The sequence below is a fragment of the Nannobrachium achirus genome, assembly GCF_963921795.1.
Source record: "Nannobrachium achirus genome assembly, chromosome: 1".
NCBI classification, from domain to species: domain Eukaryota; kingdom Metazoa; phylum Chordata; class Actinopteri; order Myctophiformes; family Myctophidae; genus Nannobrachium; species Nannobrachium achirus.
The window spans coordinates 54,757,233-54,774,550 of NC_137810.1; the positions used below are offsets into that span (position 1 = coordinate 54,757,233).

The following is a 17,318-nucleotide window of genomic DNA, read 5'->3' on the forward strand; positions in this document are numbered from 1 at the left end:
GCGCGCAATGAGGGCCTCTCCAACTCTTTTTCCCGGGCTGAATCAGGGGCCCAGCACGTCCCTGCTGTCAGCCCCTGCAGTGTTCCACCTCGGTGACACGGGGCCTTCAGCAACAGCTGTCCCCTTGAAATAGTGAAACAGCTCATAAATCTGTAAACCCAGAGGGAGATGGAGAGAGTGACAGAGACTTGGGATGAAGAAAGACTGTGAATGAGTGGAGAGAGAGAGAGAGAGAGGGGAAAGAGGTGGAGACAGTGTGGGGACAGAGAGAGCCTTATGGTGGTGTTGGGAGGAGAGGGAGAGGTGAGGAAAAATTAAGGAAAAATGGCGATAGAATTTCGCTTGACAGAACAAGAGCCAGGATGGAGAGAGAGAGAGAGCAGGGGGAAACACGGTGAGAGCGATGGGAGATCGGAAGATCAAAACAGAGAACGGAGAGAGACATACAGGACTGCAACGCTCGATTATCTTCTAGCAATCATTCTATCAATTACTTCTTCGAATACTCAAATAAGCGAAAAGAATATTTGTATTTTATATTTACAATATATCACCAGTAAACACAAAAAAAACATTTTTATTTTTCTATAATCAACTGAATCAATTAGTCTGATTAACCACTGAAGCCGTATTTTATACTACACTGTAGGTTGCACAATGGTACAGTGTAAAAATAGCTCCCCATGTGACGCAACATGTTATGAGTGTGTCGATCTGCTACTTTCCACCACTTGCGCCAGCAGAGGGCGCAAGTACTGCGTTCGGTGTTTCTGTGGTCTGTGTTTACGACCGTAGCCAATCAGAAAGGGGACGTCCAAGCCGCAGCCAATGAGAGACCAGCATTCAACAAGTGCGACCTGTTATAAATAACAAGTGCCAAATTGCCCACCCACATACTGTACATACAGACCGCATCCGATCGCAGTACTTGCGCGCTCTGCTGGCGCACAAGTAGGCCATACATGGCCACGAGTGCACAAGATGCAGGTTGGCACCTCGACAGAGTGCAGTCTAGTTTAAAATGTTATAATCCATGGGCTGTCACGATTGTGACATTTTACATGACGATTAATTGTCACTAAAATAACTGCGATTAACAATTTAATTGTGTTTTTGTCGTTGACAATTACATTTCTGTTTGGCTTTTAGGCTTTGACGTTGCACATGGTAGATATGACACATAACCTAAATATAAAAAGAAATTACTGACATATTTGACAACTTTATACATAAAAAAGGACATTGATAGTGGAAATAGCCGATCTACAAGCTCGGCTATTTCCACAATTTTTTTACTTTAAAAAAATATCGGAACATTTTTCAACATGGAAACGATTATGACGATTCAAATAATTCAAATAATTGCGATTAGACGATTATGTAATAATCGTTACAGCCCTAACAACGACGGGCGAAAGACAGAGGGAAGTGAACAACAGAATGTCACGAGGAGGAAACAGAAGGAAAATCAGCAAGGCATTAATTTCACCTGTCCTCGCTCTCTCCCTCCCTCTGTTCCCTTTTCTCTCTCTCTCAAACACAGCAGGAGGGAAAGTGGAGCGCTCGGTTTGTTATGATTGCCAGTTTCCTTGGTGACTGGCTTTTATATCTTGGGGACTGCTATGCTGGCGGAGGGCTTGAAAGGTGAAATAAGGACACTTGCAAATCAAATTTTGCAAGTGTGGTCGTAATACTGATGGGCCGCGTCCTTCGCATCCTTGGAACTTGACTAACATGGAAAAAAACAAGACAGGGTTCTGTAACGATATGAGGATATCATGTGGCCAGTCTACGACACCAGTCATCTACAGTATGACTTCAGTTCTATGATGTCAGTGTACTGTCGTCAATCATTTCCATGTTTGGGCAACATTTCAGCGGAGAAATGTGTTGGTGCTCGGTTTTGCAGTTTGTGAGATTAGCCCCGCGGGCAGACACACAGACTAACAGAACGACTCACACACAGACCCACTTCACAGATCGCGTTCCCTAAAATAAATTGATCATTCGATTGCAGTTGAGTCAGAGAACGCTGCTGTTCAAATCTTATATGAATAACCAAGAAAGTGGATCGTATCACTTCAGTTCTTAGATCTTTGCACTGGCTCCCTGTGAGTAAAATAATTGTTTTTTTTAAAGTGCTACTGTTGGTTTATAAAGTACTGAATGGTTTAGGGCCAATATATTTCTGATCTTGAGGTATATCATCAACTATTAGACCTCTCAGGTCATCTGGGACAGGTCTAGAACTAAGCAAGGAAGGAGCAGTATTCAGTTTTTATATCAACAAAGTCCCAGACAACTACAGGTTCGCTACAAATATTAGTGCTTTTGAATCAAAGCATGAAAACCTTTCTGTCTGCCATTGCCTTTAATTGAGATTTATAAATCATTCTTTTGCACTGTAATTTCATTCTCATATTTTTTATTTTTCATTACATTCAAATGGTTGTACAGTGTGATGAACAGCTTCTTGTACTGTCTGCACTGGGGGGAACTGAATTCAACAAAGTACAAAAAAAAATACTCAACCAGGCTCTGGACAACTTAGTTTTTTTACAACAATATTTGAGATTGTAATTAGAGAAAAGAATAGATGAGTGTTAAAATGTTTTCATTTACTGCTTTCAATGGTTTTAGCGATTTTAGTGGTTTTGATTTCAGTGGATGGGGAATGCGTACAAGTGGCTAAATATGTATTTTTAGACACAATATTAAGCCCATTCCCAAGATGCACCACAATCTTTCATGAGCAGATGTGACTTATGCATGGGGCTTGTAGTGTTACTGTAAATAGTAGCCTAAAGAAATCGCTGGCCACTTGTACACATGTCCCCACCCACTGAAATCAAAATAGCTAAAACGATAGAAAGCAGTAAATGAAAACTTTTTAACATTCATCTTTTCTTTTCTCTAATTGTGGGCTGGCTGAAAGTGAGCACACGTATGTTATCTTCATTATTTATCTATCAGAAGTTCTCCTCGACAGTACAAAGGCAGGGCCCTTAGCCAATGAGATGCAGCCAAAGGGTAGATCTTTGTGCCCATACATGGTGTTACATGCGAGCCCACACTGTTTCGTAGGAACAGTATTTCTAGTTACAATCTAAAATAATGAAAGTTGTTCTTAAAGGAGCACTTCAGCTATTTTCAACCTCATCTCCATATAATTGGCCCTCGACATCACACTATGCTCAATGGAACCATTTTTGTCTACTCGCTCTGCGTCTCAGAGGTGGGCTGTGAATAGTTCAGAAATTTGCCTACCAATGACATCATTGTTGGTGATTTCACGGTTCATGGTTTCATGGTAACAATCAGCATGATGAAACAGAAACCCCTGCTGTTAAGAAAATAAAAAAAATAAAAATAAAATAAGAGGTTTGAAGAAGAAGTCCACCTCCGAGAAATGGAAAGGTTAATGTCCTATAGTGAGCATTAGTGAAGACCCATATAATGGAGAGGTAGAGATGGAGATGTTGGAAAAAGTAAACACATTGACCTGGGAGCTTTTAAACTCCTCCACTCCACTGTAGCCACATGCTGCTGATTAGCTTGAAAGATGGAACGTGCCAATGACTTAAAATAGGGATCAACATCTCCAGCGGTGGTCTGTAACCCGACGCGTGCACATGCACGCCACACACACACACACACACACACACACACACACACACACACACACACACACACACACACGCGCGCGCGTGCGCGCACGCACACACACACACACACACACACACACACACACACACACACACACACACACACACACACACACACACACACACACACACAGGGGCGTCAATTGGGTATGGCATGGTATGCAGCTGCCATACCCTGGGTCCAGGGGGGAGAATACAAGTTACTTTAAAATATAAATCCATGAATGTCTCATTGTCTATCTGAGCTGGTTTTGTTGTTAAATTACATTAAAATAACTACAAATGTAAAATTTAACAAGGTATTATAATTATATTCTCCACATTTGACAGAATGGTGTATTCCCAGGTTCCGCAGGTCAGCTGCACAGGTGCAACGCATTATTGTTAATTGTGGCACGTTTACTATATTATGTCAAGTAGCTACACTTGAACAACTGTTCCAGACTGCCATATCCAGCCCAAGAAACCATAGACTTTTTTTGGGGAAAAAATAGAATGTACTTCTTAAAATAAATGTATTGCTAAGGTATGGCAACATGACTGGTGTCTTGCACGCGCGCGAAGGCGCGCGTGCAAGACACCAGTCATGTTGCCATACCTTACCTTTTTCTGACCTGACGCCACTGCACACACACACACACACACACACACACACACACACACACACAGCGCGTGCACACGCGCGCACGCACGCACACACACACACACACACACACACACACACACACACACACACACACACGCTTCCCTTATCATATGACCTCACCACCAGACAGTCTTCCACCAGTCCTCCACTGACATCCTCTGGGAAATGCCGTCAACAAAAAGTCTGCAGTTATGTCACTAACGATGTGCATGTGTGGGCATTCACACTGCACCACTGACTGCACCATGTGTACAGCACTCTTGATTGACAGCATGCAGAGGATCATGCTCGAGTTGAAAGTGGACCACTCAACGAAAGAAAACAACTCTCTCAGGCTGACCTCTGTCAACTCAATCCTCAAATGTTGATTTTGTTTCGGTGACATTCATGTTATTCTGTATTAGGTTTCTGACAACTTTCTGTGAATTATATTGTCGTACAGTCAATCAATAAATTACTTGAGACCACATGACAATAATGCACTAATAAAACGGGGAAATAAAATAATAAATCATAACGCTGGACATAATAAAGGGATAGTTCACCCAAATAAATACATTTTTCTATCGATTACTCACCCCATAGAATCTTGAATTCATGTATATATTTGTTGTTTTTGTCGCATTCCTAAGCCAATAATGTGATGAACAGCAGTGGTTCCCTATGGAGACACAAAGAGACTGCTTTGTTCCCTATGGAGACACAAAGAGCCTGCTTTGTTCCCTATGGAGACACAAAGAGCCTGCTTTGTTCCCTATGGAGACACAAAGAGTCTCCTCAACTGGCTTAGGAAGTCTCCATGGGGTGAGTAATCTATAGGAAAAAGTCATTTTGGGGGCGAACTACTAGCTCCTTTCATTTACCAATTTGTAACTAAATGAACATGCATTGTAGGTACTCTTACCTTGAGCCAGGGCCACTGCAGTCAGCACAGAGAGCAGGAGTAAAACTGTTGTAATGTCCGTCATGCTGTCACTCTGTCAGTCCCAACCGGGCGCTCTGTCTGTCCTGGGTCCTCTGGGGCATATAGATGATGAGCTCTGGACAACTGCACTGAGTTGATGCGTTCCCAGGTGGGAGCAATGCTGTGGGGTGGAGTGGAGGAGAGCCCAGTTGTTAGTCTCACTCATATGAGGAGTTGTTGGGGCTGGACAGGAGTTTTAAAAGAAGGGCCATACAGACCGGAGACCAATCCAGCCCCTCTCTGCTTGCCATTGGCCAATGCAATTGAACATCTGCGTCCCCCCATATCAGCTTCCAAAAAAAAAAAAAAAAAAAAAAAAGTAACGGTATGGAAGGTCTATCTATCTCTCTCTCTCGGAGAGAGATACTTCCCCAGAGAGAGTGTTTTGGGGCGTGTGTGAGGGAAGTGTGTGTGGGTGATTTTACCTCAATAAAAAGGTCCATCAGTTTCTACAAAGTAAGATTTCATACATTATGTGGTCCCTTACAGCCAGGTATATTTTAATTTTGAACCATGGTTGTGAGCTTTCCCCTAGGACAGGTGTACCGGTATGTGTGCGTGTGCGGCGTGCACGTGTGCGTGTGTGTGTGTGTGTGTGTGTGTGTGCATGCGCGCGCGTGCGCGCGCGTGCGCATGGGGACGCATGAATGCATACATACCACTTGAGGAAACCTGAGCATGTAGGCCTACTGTAAAGTCTTAAATAACAGTTCAGTTAATCAGACAAATACACTACTGAAGGTATACAGTATGAACTCTGGTAGCTTTTCCAGAAAGTGAATCCACTTTGACGGATGTCCCCCCAGACAAAAACCAAGACCATTACTGTGGAATTTTCAGTTGTACGTAGTATGCACTTCTGACGGGGTCCATATATTCAGTAGTGGTTCAAAACACATTAATTATGACATGACATTCATCATGATACCCTAAATGATGTTAACTATTTTTTTTCTTCTTCTGTTAAATAGGAGCAATAGGCCCAAACACCCTAAACAGTCAAATCCAGGCACAGATTCATATCCATTTGTTACTCTTAGTGTGTATACCTAACCAAATGGATTTAATTTGGTTACACTTACAGCAGGCACGTGCACACATAGACATCAAAGGGGGCTTGAGCCCCTGCCCTTTTACCCTTCCATAAAAAGTGCCCTTTCCAGACCATGAATGCAGTTTTACTATGATGAAAGAAATGCAAATGCCCTCTTTCCATGCCATACCTGATTCAAGAGAACTGCCTTGTCCAAACTCTCCTGAACTTGAATGTAGCACCTTATGTTGAAAGAATTGCCCTCTCTGTGTAGACATCCATGCATGCCGTACGCAACATATCCAGTAGGACTACTTGAATATGCTTTGGTAAAAAGCATAATACCCGAAAATAGCCGATCTCCAAGCTCACAATGTGTCGCAGCGCGACCCGTTGTGAGCTTGGAGGTCTGCTATTTTCAATATTTTCACCAAAGGCCCTTTTAGGAATCGAAGCCCCTGCCTCTCTAACATTCTCTGCACGTCCCTGACTTACAGTATACTTATACACACTCTCAGGGAAGATTTTACAGTGGAAGAGTTTCAAGCTCTTCTACTGCCACTGGACCTGTAAATAGTATACCCTCTCTCTCTCTCTCTCTCTCTCTCTCTCTCTCTCTCTCTCTCTCTCTCTCTCTCTCTCTCTCCCCCCCACCCTCCCCCTTCACTCTCTCACAGGCACAAGACACAGTGCCAGATGCTGTGCTCCCCCCTGATTCCACTTCTGGTTCAGTTTTGTAACTTTTTAACAGCCGCTGATTGCGGAGGGCAATGTGTTGCCAGAGAGTGGAAGTGTCGTCATCTAGCATGCCATTCAGTTAAAACACTTCAGAACACAGACACACAGAAAACATTCTTATGAGGTGCGAAGCAACGCCGCGCTCATTCACGCTGTCTGCGTCGTTATGGTTTATGAATGACGCTCATAAAATCCTAATCCCAAAGGTTAATTCCACGCAGCTCTTTTGCAACACACAACAAAAGAATGCCATTAGAGTGCATTTTGTAGCATTTGAATCGTCGATTTAATTTAAGTGTTTTTTTGGGTGGAGAAATGTCACACACATGCTCCTGCTGAAATGATTCTTGGAAATCACATCCAGCTAGTGTAATTGCTGTATAGAACAATAGGCAGCTTAAAGCAGCACTTTAAGTACTCTTTTCAATGAATAAAATATATCGTCACTGTCGGGCAGAAACCTTGTGTCTCCAAGTTTCAAATGTGTATGTTTTTTCGCAAAGTAAAGCCCTGCTTCATCATACAAGGCCTTCGCACAAAGGTAGTGAAAACAGCATATCTACAAGCACACAACGCCTCGCGGTGCGAGGCGTTGTGTGCTTGTAGATCGTCTGTTTTCACTAGTTTAAATCATTTTTAAAATGATAAATGCAAAACGAACGGTTTTGCACATACAAGGTTTCCACCCGACAACGTCGACATACTAATGCAATATTACTAATACAACTGGGTTTGTTGTATTTTGTCTCCCTGCTCAGTGCTCTTACATCTAGATGGTGTCAAAGGTCTTGTCTCACCAAGACACAGGATCTGACACCAGTTTTGACCTGATAGGTTTGCCCATAGCCGTATACACGTGTACACGTCCGTCTACACGCGGACAAGTTGTGACGTTTCTCATGGTAAACTGCGACCTTTCGGTCGCAATCACTGTGACATCACAGGTGATATCACAGGTGACATCACCTATGTAAAAGTCCATATACATGTATGGGTATTCCCCAGAATCCCTTTTATGCCCATTATATGAAGATCCCTGTCTGAACCAGCCACACATATACTGTAGGGCTGTCTTCCTCCATATATGGGCTTTCCCATATGAAGTCCTCTTAGATATGGGCTTAATATTGATGACATCAGGGATCTCCATGTATGGGCATAACATATATTGTATGTTGTGATGTCATGGGAACCACTCCCTTCACTCTATCTGTGAATCATTATCATTAATTTTTATATTTCATGATTTTTATTCAGCCGCGGCCAAGGGGTGTCCCTAAAGCCCCTTTTCGACTGCAGCTTTAATGATAACATTTTCCATTACACAAAAGTACCCCTATCGGTAAGAAACAAATGTACCCTTTTAACTGTGATTATATACAATATAAATTTGTATTACAACTATCCATACACTATAATGAATTATAACTGTGATTATAATACAATATAAAGTATTAATGTATTACTATGGTAATTATAATACACTATTAAAGATTAATAATAGGGGTTATAACACAATGTCATCTATTATCATTGTATTACAACTATATCCTGGTGGTCTAAATGAGAAGTCAGTGAGTGATCAGTAATTATGAAGCGTTTGGCCCTTTTTGGCCTAGCTCAGACCTACTCTAGATTGGATACTTTTTAGTACCACGTTTAGTACCACTTTCACACCACTCTACCCAGGTCCTTGTAGTGGAAAACCTGGCACAAGTGGGCAGTGTGGTGTGGAGTGGTGTGGTGTTGGGCCAGTGGAAAAGGGGCTTAATTTTCATCTCTGAGAGTTTTCGGCAAGAACTTAATAAGCCACTTTCACGCCTGGTTCTGAACAGAACTTAAGGGTTAACAGTGTCTTTGAATTTGAGACACCAAGCTACTGCGATTCTTAGTCTAGTCTAATCTGAAACATAGCACACATAGCCGGGGAGCCACAGGCCCAAAAGCTCAAAGAATAGGGTTTTACCTGTGACGTCATGACATACTTTTTATTTTTGTTTTTTCTATTAATTTGGTCATTACGGTACACAGAATGAGAGGCCTGCTCTGTCGGAAACATTGCGAAAAAAAAGTTATGGCCATTTGTATCACTGTCCCATCGACTTCACTAGTATACAGGAAAGAAACACACCAAAATAAATATGCTTTAAGTAGCATGTGAGGGGTCAAACTAGGGGTTCTTGATGATTCTGAATCCATTGCAAGCATTTGTTTTGCATGAAAAACATTCCTTGGGCTAGAAAACGGACCAAAATAATGGTGAAAAGTGATGACTCATCACTTTTCACAGGTTTGTGTGGCTGAAATCTAGCCCAAGGAATGTTTTTCATGCAAAACAAATGCTTGCAATGGATTCAGAATCATGAAGAACCCCTAGTTTGACCCCTCACATGCTACTTAAAGCATATTTTTTTGTTGTGTTTTTTCCAGTATAGTGAAGTCAATGGGAAACTTTTTTTTGCAATGTTTCCGGCAGATCAGGCCTCTCATTCTGTGTACCTTATCGACCAAATTAATAGGAAAAACTAAAATTTGGAGTATGTCATGACATCACAGGTCTTCTCTCATTTTGGCACAGTGGCTCCCCGGCTAACAACACCTCTGCCAGAGTCCAGTAACTATTACTAACTATATATTTTGGACACACTGACTCCAAAAGTCAGATTAGCCTTCATGGTATTGGGGGATAAACAATTACCTCAATAACAGATATACAATCAGTGTAATATTACTTATGTATGTATATAATTTGGCTGACCAATTGAAACACTTTTAAGACCATTTTTCAGACAGGTTTTCGTAGTTACTGCATTCTGGCTTTGTAGGGCAGACCTGTTGTGACTTGTGTGGCATTCTTTGAATTGTTCACAGTTAGGGTATTCACAAGAACATTCTTTTTGACGTTTGAAACTTTGTTTTTGCTCTCCTGTACATTTCTGAAAATGCAACTTACTGGATGCCTCCAGCATCAAGTGTCAGTCAGAGACTTGTTAAACCAGTTCAGAATATCGTTTCGACTTAAAGCAAGTGGAAGACAGTCAGAGCCAAGAAGATCATCATTGGAGGTAATGAGATAAAGTTTGAGCATTTTTCATAGGGACGCGTTTTACATTTTAATTTAAATTAATATAGAGAGAACATGTTGTAATTGATGTAATCTGTAGATAAAACATCCAGTTATCATTCGGTAGAATTTTTGTGAGTTACACTCTCACTCTTTAGACTTCTCTATAAATACAACTTCAGGTATGTACAGTAAAGTTCTACTCTTACACCTAGTACTCTTACATATTTTAGGGCACAACGATTCTAGAAAGGTAGTCAAATTATTTTTTTCCCTTCTAGACATGTTGCTGGCTAGACAGACTATAGACTTTGTATGTGGATAAAAGATTGAAATACCAGATTGTAGAAAGCTACTGCTATCGATGATATTTCTAAATGTGTTATAACACCTGGACCAGTCTTTGGCGGCGCAAATAATTAATTCTAACTGTAAGATAGCTTTCTAAGCCGAAATACTCCGTTATTAGCAATAAAACATACTCTATAGACCATACATGGGCAACTGGCGGCCCGGGGGCCACATGCGGCCCCCACCTTCACTTAATGCGGCCCGCAGGTTGATACCGGAATACTGATATATTATTGATTTCAGCTGTTTAAATTCCAAACATGACCTTCTTTAATTCTGTCAGTCTATATTAGTAGCTTAATGACTAGTATAGTAGTATTAAAATGTATTTTCTTATGTCCAATGTATTTGTATTCAAGTTCATAAAGTTTACATGAGTATATAATTAAATGTGTTTGAAATTAAATCAAAATGTTACATTTCAGGATTCCAATTAAAAAATAACAAAAAGTTATTCAGGATTCCAATTCAAAAGAAGCAAAAAATAGCCGATCTACAAATTCAAAACGCATCGCGCTGCGATGCGTTTTGAGCTTGTGGATCTGCTATTTTTTGCTTCTTTTTGTATGAGATACTAGAATGACAAAGTTGGACGTAGCAATATGCAATGTGGCCCTCTGGAGTGAAGGTCGAAATATAGTGGCCCTCGCCATCATCAAAGTTGCCCACCCCTGCTATAGACTATACTAAAATAAATAGGCTACATAAAAATAACATGTATGAGGTGGTTGGAGGCAATGGTTTAATTACTTCTTTGGGAGTGAGGGACCCAAACTGGCAAAGGAAATTCCTTTTGAAGAAAAACAAATTATTGAAATTGTACATACTTTTAACTATATGGAGTCCCACAAGGGTCTATAGGTATAAAATCCCTTCTGTAACTACCAGATATTCACCTATGGGTTTTGATTTCAGAAATATAATTTATTTATTTCATAAACATTGGCATTATCGTTGAGACTGATCTTAGACAAAAAAAAGTGTTGCAATTGCGCACAGTGATGCTACATCACCAAATGTAAGACCTTCACACACCCATACTCTAAATAGATACAATGACCTCATTACTCATTACTGTGTATAAATACCAGCGTGCTCGCCTCAATTCATACTCGCCTCGAGCATCTATCTGGCAGAACGGTAAAACGGTGTAAATACGAATACCAGGCTTTCCTCCGAGGTGGAAAGTCTGGTGACGCGAGGTTACAAGAATACAAGAACCGCCCCTCTGAGTGGTCGTCATGAGGTCGGCTGTAAAAAATAGGGCGAGTGATCTGGTTACCCTGATTAATATACTTCAGGATTATACATAGATTTTATGAGACCAAGACACTTGGTAATGTCTGTATAATTAATGACATACAGTACAAGGGTTACCATGACAGAGAGAAAGACAATGATACTTGTTAATCTGCCAGCACAGTCTCAGTTTATTCAACAATATTATTCTGTTTTCTAAGGCCTATCACATTCCAGCCAACCATGCCGACCACTTACCCCATGTACCATGGCACCACGGTACACAACGCGATCTGTATCATCTATGATGGCTTTCGGGCGTCGGAAGGAGGCATGCTGGGACCTGGAGTCTATTGCAGCCGTGATTTGAGCAAGGCTAAATCTTACCCAAAATCTCGTAATGCTTCTGGCCGTTGTGATGGAGGAAAAGTTGATGAAAGTGATCAGGTGATTCTTATCCTGGAGGTGGACCTTGGCCATTACATAACCATTGACCGCGACAACCACCCATGGTTTGAAACATGGCATGACCATGGGTACGACTCAGCCTATGTGCCTGCTCTGCCTGCCAACGGTCGGCCTCGCTTGAGAAGAGTGAAAACAGGCAGGGAGGAGGAATGTGTATTTGACCCCAAGCGAGTAAAGCTCAGGGGAATCGAAAAGGCACCCTCCGCAAGCATGAAGCGCAGTTTAGGTGCGGCCATTGTCGATTACACTAAGATAGGATTCCACGATAATTATCGTACATTTCAATAATTATCGTACATCTGGCTACACTGGACGCTGGAAAGGAAGAGCTCAATGACAACAGAGGTGGTTGTTGTTCACACAGATACGCTCTATTGCTCACTCGCTTGCTCGCTCGCTTGCTCGCTCGCTCACTCACTCACTCACTCACTCACTCACTCAATCACTCATCTTCTCCATACGGGATGAAACTCAGATTTTGTTTTATGTAAACGTGTTGTGAAGTATCTCTCTCAATTATTTTCCTGTGTTGACCTTTATTGCTTTGTCACCCTCCTTCCACATTACAACAGTTGATGCTGGACAACACAGAGAATTCAATAGCTGATCTACACAAATTGTGTTTATGTAGTGTATTACTGATAATCAGGGAAAAGGTTTGTTAGAACTATTCTACGGTTTTATGTTTGTATTCTCTCCAATGATAAATGGTAAATGGTGCATGTATAAACTGTAACGCTTTATTCCAAAGCGCCACCCATTCACACACACATTCATACATCGATGATGGAGGAAACCATGCAAGGCACCAACCAGCACATCGGGAGCAATGTCGGGTTCAGCGTCTTGCTCAAGGACACTTAACTCTGGGGGGAGCCTGGGATAAAACTGAGAACCTTGTGGTTCTCCATTCGGCCGCTCTACCAGCTCTACCAGCTCTACCAACTCTACCAGCTCTACCTCTGTTCCACTGCCGCCCCTGTGATAATAGCTGTTCTACTAGTGTGCAGTGATCCCACGACTGAGCAATCACAACAAAACAAATCAGATCTCAGTGTTTTTGAGTTTTGGCTGTAAAACACCTTCCCTTCCCTGCTTTTAGTGTACTATATTGTAAATAAACAATCAGCTGCTGTCATAACAATATTGGATTTCATTGTTTTGTCATTAGCAGTCCTATTTAACTAATAAGATAAGAGAACATATTACTCCAGTCTTAGCGTCACTACACTGGCTCATGGTTGTTTTTAGGATTACAATTATTTTACTTGTTTATAAAGCTCTAAATGGTCTAGCACCTTTTGTCTTGTATAGTAAGTGAATGGGTAGGTGCAAGAAATCATTAAAATGAACCCCTTGGGACGATATTTCAGCTTGGCACCTGCTGCCAGACTAATGAGACCTCGGACTATCGAGATTTCCCCCCCTCAAACACAGGATCCAATCTGGAAATGTCAATGTTACATTTTACTGCTTTCCCCTTTCACAAGTTGGTAACTTCCATCGGTAATCTCTCTCTCTTGTTGAAACGAATAATTACAGTTTCAACCTCTGAAACATCTTCCACTGTTACTGACTGTCCACCAAGTTCAGCTTTAAGCCTAATCATTTTTTAATCATTTTGATAGAGGCTTGCATTTCTCTTCTGCATCTTGCAAGTTTTAACAGTGTTTTTGAATTTGAGACACCAAGCTACTGCCATTCTTAGTATAGTCTAATCTGAAATATAGCACAACACCTGTTGTGTGGCATTCTTTGAATTGTTATGGCATTCACATGGACATTCTTTTTGACGTTTGAAACTTTGTTTTTGCTCTCCAGGAAAATACTGAAAATGCAACATTGCACTCCATTCCCTCAAGAATGTGCTCCCAATTTAGTCTTAGGGTAGACTCATTTCCAATAGAGCTTATTCGCCATCATCATCATCATACCCGGAAGTTACGTGGGAACGCCTACTGAGTGGCAAAAAAACGACTTTCTGTCCTTGACAGCCCATCCAAACAGAAAAGTCCTACCTGATTGCATTAAATCATGTTAAACAACGTTAAACTCACTTTGAAACTCATTTTGCCACTCGATTTGCCATTCACTTTATGCCTGCGCATAGAGCACTGAAGTCTGAGTCACATACCTGACAACATTTGCAGGGGTGGCTTGTTTATTTTTGGAATGAATTCCGTCTTACCATTTGAATTTTCCCCATTCAAGTCAATGGGGAAAATTCATTCACAGATAAATGAATGGCCATATATGGAGATCTCTGTGTCAGTCCTTGTCCATTTTATTCCCCATATATGGAGATCCCTGATGTCATCAATATTAAGCCCATATCTTGGAATGCCCATATATGGACATCTATGATGTCAGTCAACTCCATCATATTTGTGCCATTTCAAAACTTCACACATCCTGCCATTGGCAAGACAGCAGATTTTCAGGGGATTTGCAGAACATTGAGCTTGTTGTGGATCAGCTATTTTTGCTATTTTAAGACCTTCTCTGACTGAGTTTAAGTTTACCTATGAAGGTGGATTCTGCTTTTCAATGGGAATAGAGTGGTTAGGCCTACTTGCCATTTGCCAGTTTCTACCTTAGACGTTGAAATGATGTCATTTTAACTGCTACAGTAGTGTAACAATTCGGCCGTAACTCGCTCCACTAAGCGAGCTAGCTCTCTTAGCGTTGCCTGTTGCTTGCCTGGTTTGCTGCAGTAAGTTGGGGTCCCGGGTTCGCATCCCGCTTGGAGGCGAACTTCCCCACTCTGCTAAACGTTACATTGGTGTCAGACGGGCGAACCCATCTAGCGTGCCCTCGCGTGAGGGACCAGCCGTGGGCAGCGAAGCGCGGGTGCGCGCCTCAGAGAGGAGGGGGTAGTGTAACGACCCTGCAAGAAATCCGGCCACAATCGCTCTGCGCTTAGCGTTGCCTGTTGCTTGCCTGGTCTGCTGTGTTGGGTGCTGGGTTCGCCTCACGTTTGGAGGCGAACTTCCCCACTCAGTCTGCCAAACGTTACAGTATATAGCCGTTGAAATGACTTTGTTTCAATGTCTAAGCTAAGCTTAGGCGGTTAAAAAACTTTCACTTTTAGACCAGTTAAAACCCGATTTTAGCCTAGCCATTTAGACATATTTCAGAACAATGCTCAGTGGGACAATAGGCTACTCACCTTGGGATAGGAATTGACATTGAGTTCTCAGCTGTATACTAGAAGCACCCTGCCTGCATGCTCCTGTGACAGGTTTAGCATCGCTGTGTGCAAAGGAATCGGCATTCCATTACACTGACATACAGTACGCATGGGGCACACAATGTAAATACTGAGTGTTACCTTAACTCAAATCGGGTTCATGTGGTTACAGTTGTCTGAGTTAGAAAAGTATAAATTAACAAGATTATTTTGCAGTGTGCACGCGCACGCTCACAGGTGCACACACACACACACACACACACACACACACACACACACGCACGCACGCACGCAAAGACGCACACACACGTCGAACAGCTCATTCGTATTCAGCGGAGAATGCGCTTAGCAGCACACATTACATCACCCATAAACAACATAGAAATGTATTCAGCCATTCTCATTGAACCCTCATACAGCATAAACATATTTAATGACGGAGAGACCTTTCTCTGCTTCTTTGACCAACTGTAGTCCCATCATCCTCACCTGTTCATGGCTTTGATTATACCCAGATCAGATCCATTTGCATACCGGTAAACAGGAGAAACGGCCTGTGTGTGAGCATCAGACACGTAAAGAAATACACATGTAATTGTATGTGATGGCTGAGATGACGTGACCACACATGCTTGTTGTATGTGTGTACAGTACAGTATATCGTCGCTGTTGGGCAGAAACCTTGTATCTCCAAGTTTCAAATCTGTACGTTTTTCGCAAAGTAAAGCCCTATTCATCATACAAGGCCGTCGCACAAAAGTAGTGAAAACAGCCGATCTACAAGCACACAACGCCTCGCACCGCGAGGCGTTGTGTGCTTGTAGATCGGCTGTTTTCACTAGTTTAAAACACTTTTAAAATGATAAATACAAAACGAACGGTTTTGGACATACAAGGTTTATGATGATATCTACAACATGGACCTATTTTCAGATGGTGAGTGCACTGGCTGAAGTAATACGTACATTTACTCAAGTACTGTTTAATTAAGTACAATTATGAGCTACTTTTACTTTACTGTACCTACTTCCAATTTCCAATACTTTTACTTCCACTCCACTTCATCTCAGAGGTGAATATTGTGCTTTTACTCCACTACAATCATATGAAAACTTTAGTTGCTAGGCTAGCTACAGTACTTTGCAGATTGATTATTATTACAAAACATACATTAACCACTCCTACATTTCGACCATTTGAAAATAGCCGGTCTAAGCTTGTAGATCTGCTATTTTCAAAAGATTGTGTATACATTTTGAACTTTTTCAAACTTGTACCAGAGTATTTCTACATTGCAGTATTGATACTTTTATTTAAGCAAAACGTTTGAGTACTTTTTTCCCCCACTGCTGGGATGTCTCTCATTATATCTTTATTACAAGAAGAAAACACCAGCACCACCCCTCTAATAACACCGTCTGTGTAATAGACTCTTTTTATTGGACAAAGACAAACCTGTGGGTCAAACCGTATCAGCGAATGGATGGATACAGACCAAAGAAAAGCAGCAGCTGCTCAGCAGGGCTGGATTAACCATTGGGCCGGTGGGGCCGTTGCCAGGGGCCCTTGGCTCTCAGGGGCCCTTGGGGGAACTGGGCAGCGTGGTCATTGACAATTTACAAAAATTAAATGTATACGTTAATTAAAAATCAAATGTGTGGGCCCCTCCTCTGTTGTCTACAGGTGCTTTCTTGGCCCACGGCTGGATAGTGCACGTCGGGAGGGGGGGGGGGGGGGGGGGGATTATGGTGGAGGGTGGGGGCCTGGGGGCCCTAAAAAATGATAGTCTAGGGGCCCTCGTGGAGGTTAATCCGTCCCTGCTGCTCAGTGTTCATTTATAATTAAGATTTAAATGAACAGTGAGGTTTTTATACTCTCAGAGTCAAATTAAAACTCCAGATTTGATTGTGTGTACAGTTTCACCTAAAAAAGAATGCACACCTCAATAGGAAGAAAAACT

The 17,318-nt window shown here is 41.8% G+C and overlaps 1 protein-coding gene across 1 annotated transcript in view; it reads right to left on the bottom strand.

The window, feature by feature from the left end:
* cilp2 (cartilage intermediate layer protein 2) overlaps positions 1 to 5,279 on the bottom strand; it is a gene marked incomplete at both ends in the record, with an annotated part of 39,722 nt that extends 34,443 nt beyond the window's left edge. Inside the window, one exon of the mRNA XM_080745446.1 lies at positions 5,216 to 5,279. Within this exon, the coding sequence (XP_080601572.1) occupies positions 5,216 to 5,279 (64 nt within the window). The remainder of the gene's footprint in view (positions 1 to 5,215) is intronic.
* Between the last annotated feature and the right edge of the window lie 12,039 nt (positions 5,280 to 17,318).